Source organism: Pelophylax lessonae (genome assembly GCF_965119305.1).
Source record: "Pelophylax lessonae genome assembly, chromosome: 2".
Classification (NCBI taxonomy): domain Eukaryota; kingdom Metazoa; phylum Chordata; class Amphibia; order Anura; family Ranidae; genus Pelophylax; species Pelophylax lessonae.
The window spans coordinates 165520366-165528298 of record NC_138769.1 but is presented as its reverse complement, the minus strand read 5'-3'; the positions used below and the strand labels follow the sequence as shown (position 1 = coordinate 165528298).

The following is a 7933-nucleotide window of genomic DNA, read 5'->3' as shown; positions in this document are numbered from 1 at the left end:
AAATTTATGTCATTTTTTCCCCACAAATAGAGCTTTCTTTTGGTGGTATTTGATCACCGTCAGGTTTTTTCTTTTTTGGTGCACAAATAAAAAAAGACTGAAAAGTTTGAAAAAAAAAAAAAAGTTTTTTTGTTTAGGTTATAAAATTTTGTAAATAGATATGTTTTTTCCTGCACTGATGAGCACTGATGATGCCGCACTGACAGGCACTGATGAGGAGACACTGATGGGGTGGCACTGATGGGGTGGCACTGATGGGGTGGCACTGATATGCAGCACTGATGGGCACTGATAGGTAGCACTGATATGCAGCACTGATGGGCACTGATATGTGGCACTGATAGATAGCACTGATATGCAGCATTGGTGGGCACTGATAGGCAGCACTGATGGGCACCGATAGGCAGCACTGATGGGCACTGATTGGCGGCACTGATGGGCACTGTTGGGCAGCAATGATCGGCACTGATGGGTGGCACTGATCGGCACTGATGGGCACTGATAGGCAGCACTGGTGGGCAATAATGGGCACTGGTGGGCGGCACTGATAGATGGCAATAATGGCACTGGTGGGCAGCACTGATAGATGCCATTGGTGGACAACACTGATAGGGAGGGCACTGGGGGGCTCTCTGAGCCCTGCTTGCCATCCCTGGTGGCCATAGTGGGCATCCCTGGTGGTCATGGGTGGGCATCCCTGGTGGCTTAGTGGCACCCCTCCCCCCAGGGCTGCACTGGTAATCAATGTTCTGATTACCAGCACAGACCCCCCCTGTGATCAGTGAGTAATTAGAAATACTCACTGATCACCCCCGCAGCAGCACCGATCCTCTGATCTTCTCCTCACTGACAGGATCTGTCAGTGAGGAGAAGAGATCGAAGCCGTTACAACGGCTCTATTTACATTACATGACGGCTGTGATTGGACACAGCCGTCATGTGATCAGGAGGGCCAATCACAGGGCCCTCCTGCCGAATGATGTCGCTCTGTGTCCGAGGGACACAGGCACATCGAGATCGCGCCGCTGCGCGTGCCCGCGGCGGCGCGATCTCTCTCCTTCTGAAGGACGTTCCGGAACGTCCATTCAGAAGGACGAGACTCCCGCCCGGCCGTATATGTACTATGGCCGGGTGGGAGGTAGTTAAACGGACCTCTGAGACTATCACAATGCAGGTGCATTTATAGGGAGACTTGATTACACACAGGTGGATTCTATTTATCATCATTAGTCATTTAGGTCAACATTGGATCATTCAGAGATCCTCACTGAACTTCTGGAGAGAGTTTGCTGCACTGAAAGTAAAGGAGCTGAATAATTTTGCACGCCCAATTTTTCAGTTTTTTATTTGTTAACAAAGTTTGAAATATCCAATAAATTTCCTTCCACTTCATGATTGTGTCCCACTTGTTGATTCTTCACAAAAAATGACAGTTTTATATCTTTATGTTTGAAGCCGGAAATGTGGCAAAAGGTCGCAAAGTTCAAGGGGGCCGAATACTTTCGCAAGGCACTGTATACCCCCGCTCTTTCAAAATCAAGGCTTCAATAGCCAAGCCGTTAAATTTAAATACTGTAAAGCAGGGTGAAATACCAGGCCTTGAGAGAGCAGGTCCGGATGCAGTGGAAGAGCCCAAGGGCTTGCCACTGCCAGTTTTTGAATTTGTGCATACCAAAACCTCTTCGGCCATGCTCGAGTTACCAGGATTACTGGTTTCCCCTCTAGCTGGATTCTGCGTAACAGACAAGGCAGCAGCTGAACCGGAGGAAAGGCATAGATCAGGGAAAACTCCTCCCAAGGAGTCACTATAGCATCCACCCCAACTGCGAGTGGATTCCTGGTCCTGGACACAAATCTCTTCAACTTGTTGTTGAACCTGGATGCTAACAGATCCACATCTGAGACCCCCCAGCGTTTTCAGATCAATGCAAAGATCTCGGGGTGCAAGGACCATTCCCCGGAAACATCTGTTGACGACTCAGTCTGCATGCCAGTTTTCTATTCCTGGAATGAAAACCGCCGATAGGCATGGAACACATTTTTCTGCGCAGGATAGGATGATATCTATCTTTTTCTGGACTGACAAACTTTTGGTGCCTCCTTGATGGTTGATATAAGCCACAGCTGTGGCATTGTCAAGTTGTACCCTGACAGGGTAGCCCCAAAGTGTGGGCGTCCAGAATTTTAAAGCCTGACAAACTGCTCGTATTTACAAGACATTGATGGGGAGACTTTTCTCTACCCATGACCACTTTCCTTGGACCGTGGTCCCCTCCAGAACTGCTCCCCAACTGGAGAGACTGGCATCTGTATTCACTACTTTCCAGACTACTGGAAGGAAGGATATCCCTTTTTACAAATTTGTGGTTAACAACCACAAACTGACTCGGACTTACTCTTGGTACCAGAGACATGCACCAGTCTAGAGACTGGACCTTTCTGGACCATGCTGACAGAATGTTGTTCTGCAAGGGTCTGGCATGGAATTGAGCATAGGGAATTTCTCAGAATGAGGACACCATCTTCCCTAATAACCTCATGCAAAGACGTACTTTTGCCTTCTTATGGATGGAACCAGATCCTTCAGGTGTGTGATGTTTCTTGATGGCAAGAATACCTTTGCCTGTATTGTGTTCATGAGGAAACCCAGATATTCCAGACGCTGGGCCTTTACCAAGTTCAGATTCAGTTTTCTTTTCTAGCAACGCACCCCCCCCCCCCCCCCGAAATCTTTTGGATGTATTGATCCAGATCATCACCAAATAGGCGTTTGAAAGAGAAAGCCAGCAACATTTTACACAGTAATTTGGCCGACCAGCTTTTTAGTCATACGATTCTGCGCATATGCACTGTCAAAAGAGAAAACCGTGACATTTGCTGTATGGAGTCTTTAAGAGCATCCACTGCAAAACAAAGTGCAAGGTAGATCTGTCAAATTTTCCATAGACGCTCCTTGAGAAAGGACACTCGCTTAATACAGTCTTTTAAAGACTGAAAAACTCCTATAGCTTCTGCTGGTTGTATCGAAGACCTTGCAACAGCAAAGGAGGCTTTTAGTAAGGATTTCAACTTCGTATCAGCTGGATCTTTAAAAACCTGGGCATTATCCACAGGATAAGTTAAACTTTTGTTAACTGAAGAAATGGCAGCATCCACAGTAGGTATACTCCATTTTCTTGTGAATTTTCCCTCCATAGGATACAATAGTGAAACCTTTTGGGAGGAAAAAAAATCCTATCAGGATGATCCCAATCAGTATATATTACCTGCTCCAAGAGCAGATGTAAGGGAAAAGCCTGAGAACTATGAGAAGGGCACAATGAGCCTAGAGAGGAAAAAGACTTCAGACATCTCTAAGAGAGGTAATTTGTATCCAAACCAGACCATTTCAGTGAGAGACTGAATTACCAATCTCTGGGATTGAGAGGCCGAGTATGACTCCTCAGATCCTGACTCCCCAGAAGTGGAAACCTCCGCTTGACCGTCTATAGGGTCATTTACAGCTACTACTTCCACATCCTCCGCCCAATCCGGAACTGACTCAGGGGGTGGCTCAGGAGAGGGGGGATCTATCAAGTTTCCTCCCTTCTTGCGATGCTGCAATCATGGCAAAAATTTTACACTCAAGGCCGGCTAACACCGATGCCAAATCGTCCTTAGTGACGTAGGTTGCGACAGAAGCTTTAGGAGTAGCTATTATGCCTGACATCCGTAATGGCTAAGATTGGCTAGTTTCCTCTGGCCCTTCATGGGCAGACACAGAGGAAGCAGGGCTAAGACCTTCAAGGTCTGACGGCGGCACCATAGTGCCTCTTCCAGCTGTGCCCCCCCCCCCCCGACTCCTCTTTCGGGAGAACATTACTCTTAGACAAGAGAAACTTGAGGTACTAACTTCAGTGTACTCAAGGCTTGTGCCAAGCTATACAGCTTATCACACAAAACACTGATTATCCCAAAGATACAGAACCTGACTGTGCCTGTAAACATGCACCCATAGTGACCCACGAAACCCAGCTGCTGCTGTTCAGTGTCCGTCCAGCCATCTGACAGAGGCTTGCGCATTTAAAAAGTATCTCCTTTTAAAATCGCGCCTTTTGCGGTTGTACTGCGCATGCGCGGCGTGCTACGTGGAGTCCACGTGCATGCCAATCGCGTCATGACATGCTCCTCCTGCTCCAATCGTACGCTTTTTTTAAAATGGTGAATATTTGCACGTGGACGATCCTTTGCCACAGACACGCCACTGAAGGAGCTGCTTAAACCGGAGCTTTAGGAGAGATGGATGCGTGGGCGTTTTCGCGCCAAGGTGAAAAATTACATGCCAAACATGGGGTGAGAGCAGCATAAGCAACAAAACGTGCTGTCACAGCTGATACCTTACAGGTAATCAGCCCAGGGTAAAAACATTGTGTTTAAACAAACAAGGTGTGCTTTAACATAGATGATACACCTGTTTTTCACAGGGAGCAAAGAAAATGTTTGAACAAATCAGGTGTGCTTTGACATAGCTAATACACCCATTGTCTCTTGTAGAGACTAACATGGCACACGGTATTTTATCCTAAAGGGAACAGTGCATAAAGGTATCTTTACAAATATATTTAAAGTGGACTTACCAGTCCTGCTGCAGGATTCTGTTTTGTAACAAGAATCCAATCTTCACCCATCGCGGTGAGTTACTGTCACTTGCTGACCTTCAAGGACTCGGTCCCCTTGTTTTGAGGAGCCACTCCCTTGGACCTGTAGAGCACCCTGCCTAAGCGCCTTTGAGATTGGTTTAACCTCTTGCCGACCACCCAACATAGTATTACTGCGGCAGGGTGGCTCGGCTGCGCAAAACCACGTAGTACTATGTGATGTTGGACACAAAGTGTTGGCGGCGCCGCCGAAGCCTCACTCCCGCTGTCTTTAGACACAGCCGGAGGCAGGCCATGGGAAAAGCGGCGGTGATTGCCCCTGGCCTCCAGTGATCGTCAGATAAACTGACAGAAGACCTCCCTGCTTATGTAAACAAAGTAGGCGAGTCTTCTGTCAGACAGGCGGGGAGAGATCAGAAGATTCAGATAAGCTGAAACCGCAATCTCTCTGTGCCTTTCACAGAACCTACCCCCCACCCACAGTGAGCAAGCTTATTTAGGCATACATTAACCCCTTTGATCACCCCCAGTTTTAACCCCTTCCCTGCCAGTGTAATGTATACAGTAACAGTGCATAATATTTAGCACTGATTACTGTATTAATGTCACTGGTCCCCAAAAAGTGTCAAAAATGTCAGTTAGGGGTCCGATCTGTTTGCCGCAATGCCGCAGTGCCACTAAAAACTGCTGATCCCCACCATTACTAATAAAAAACAAAAAAATAAATAAAGTACAAAAATCTATCCCGTAGTTCGTAAACACTAACTTTTGCGCAAACCAATTAAAATACGCTTTTTGGGATTTTTTTTTACCAAAAATATGTAGCAAAATACAACTTGGCTAATTACAGAAACATAGGGTATTCACCAAAGTTTCAGAAAGTGTGGTCTAGCTGGCTAGATATTCCCTCTATTGCAATGTCTGCAAAATATTTATTGACAAGGATGTTTTCTTGGTAAGCATTTTTAAGATGTCCTCCTAGTGGGTATTGCTTCTTTTAATGATATGTATTTTAATTGGGGCTTTAACCATGCACTCTAAGCTCAACAACTGCTGTCTGATTTTGTATTTTTGGTTTTGTGTTGTATACTTGCGGCCTTTGGCCATGCCCCTCCATGGGCTACATTTCATATTTTCTTTATGGTTTGGTTTTTACACCAACAGAAAACTCAATAAAAGAGATGGTTTGAAAATAGGAAGATACTATTATATATTTAAAAAAAAAAAACCTTAGGTTTTCCAAATAGTTATACATTTTACAGCGAGGTGTGGTGTTTTAATATGGCAGCAAACGTGTGTAGTGAAAATAGACTTTATTATAATAAAATGTATTTGCATTTGTAAACAATGAATGTTGCAACACCAACAGGTGTCACTTAATGCTTCTAAACATATCACGGGTGTTACCCCAAAACAATTTTTTTCAAACATGCAAAATAAATAACATACACTGAAAGCATCAAAATGCTGGCCATGTGGTACAAAATGCTGGTCACAATTCCACAAAATAATGGCTCTGATGCTGGGAGAGAATGTTGGCGACAGGGACAATGGAAATAGGACGCTCTTTAAGTCACTATATATACACATCACCCTGGCGTATAACCAGTTACTCCCATATCTGCTCACAGCAGAAAGAACATTTGTAAACAGTTAAAATATCAAACCAGATAAAATAAGGCAAATTAACATTCAGTTTTTTTCCAACATGCACACAACATAACAAAGCTTTTTTCCTTAGGGGAGAAGCGAATCAAGTCTCGCCGAGGTTGCTATTTTGGCGTTGATTCTCTCCTGTATGGGGTTCAGCAGGTGCTGCAGAAATGGGGCTTCCTGCAGAACACTTCCCGCAAAATGGCATACAAAGTCAGGGAGAAAACATAGTGCAAACATTCCACGTTGTTATAAAAGGCATGGTCACCTAAGTGCCCAATTGACAAACTTTGGGAACCAAACAACATAGCTGAGAAGAGCTCAAAAAATCCAGGCTTCTGGTTCCCCAATGTAGCTCTTCTTTTAGCAGTGTTTAAGATCTACTTCCTGTCCTCACTACGTTTTCAGACACCAGTCAGGTACATTCATAACGGCCTCTTGCTGTCACAGACAACAAGAAACTGCTCACAGACCATTTAACAGTAAATACTATATACAAGTGGCAAAGCTGACCAATCCCAGATGGGTCAGCGAATGGATGGTAACAGACAAAAGGCTCATAACGCCCTCCACATTAAGTGTATTATTGCTGTATAACAGCTTGGACAGGCCAGGCCTTTTTATTTTTTATAAGTTCTTTCCAGAGGAACCTAACTTTTTAAAGAGCTTTCTCCCTTTAGAGAAGAAACTTTTCTTTTTCTTGGTAGAAGAGATTTCTTGACATTGGTCGGATCTTTCAGAAGTCTCCTTCGGTTCACTAGGTTGGTCAGAGGATAATGAATCATTCGTAGGGGAGTATGGCTGATCAGCAGTAACATCACAGCTAAACTACAGAAAAGCAAAGAAACAATTAGCTTACAGGCAAAAGTTTTCAATTATATTTCACAAAGTGATCTAACATTTCATGAACACAATGCAGCTTTTACTAATACTTTGCATTAAAAGGCTAATGATCACTTGCTATGTTTCCACAAAAACTCTTAAGACCAAATAGAAAGCAAGGTGAGGATTTGTGTTCCAAATTCAGTTATACATTTCTAGAAATCAAACTATTTTTAGCTGCCATCAGAAACACATGCATCCACAACAGCACTCTATAGGGACAAAAGCCAGGCACTGGTCTCTATTTTGTCTGTTCAGGAAGTTTTATTTATAAAATGGGGTAATTTCACTTATGCATTTAATACACATTTAGTGCATGTCAAGTCCTCCTAGCAATTATTGATTACATTAGGTGACATCAATAAAGTACTGGGGAGGGGTACTTCAGGCATGGAAGTACAAATAGTCCTTTTAAAATGAAAAGGACTTCTGCGTAAATGCAATCGTTACATGCATGGCCACCATCAGAAATTTTGGGGCCCCTTACATAGTTTCAGGCCTGGCCACCCCCCCGTTACTGGGCTTGACCATATACAGTACATTACCCAGGCCCCCCCCCCCCCCCACTGGCAGTCCCACGGAGTCCAGTTCCATGTCCTCCTCTTCCAGTCTCTCCCCGATCCCATGTCCTTCTCCTCCTCCTTCAGTACCATCTCCTCCATCCTAGGTCATCCTTCTCTGTCCCATCTCCTCCATCCCATGTCCTTATTCTCCTCCAGTCCCATCATCTCCATCCCATGTCCTTCTCCTCTTTCAGTCCC

At 44.7% G+C, this 7933-nt stretch overlaps 1 protein-coding gene across 6 annotated transcripts in view; it reads right to left on the bottom strand.

Annotated features, from left to right (window-relative positions):
- Positions 1 to 5935: 5935 nt before the first annotated feature.
- The window catches only part of TSPOAP1 (TSPO associated protein 1), a 432345-nt gene continuing 430347 nt past the window's right edge, over positions 5936 to 7933 (bottom strand). For 3 of the 6 annotated variants that reach the window (XM_082245070.1, XM_082245072.1, XM_082245071.1), the window contains one exon: positions 5936 to 7118. In XM_082245070.1, coding sequence (XP_082101196.1) covers positions 6918 to 7118 — 201 coding nt within the window. In that variant the 3' untranslated portion in view covers positions 5936 to 6917. The remainder of the gene's footprint in view (positions 7119 to 7933) is intronic. The other 3 variants (XM_082245075.1, XM_082245073.1, XM_082245074.1) reach the window with 3 other exon arrangements.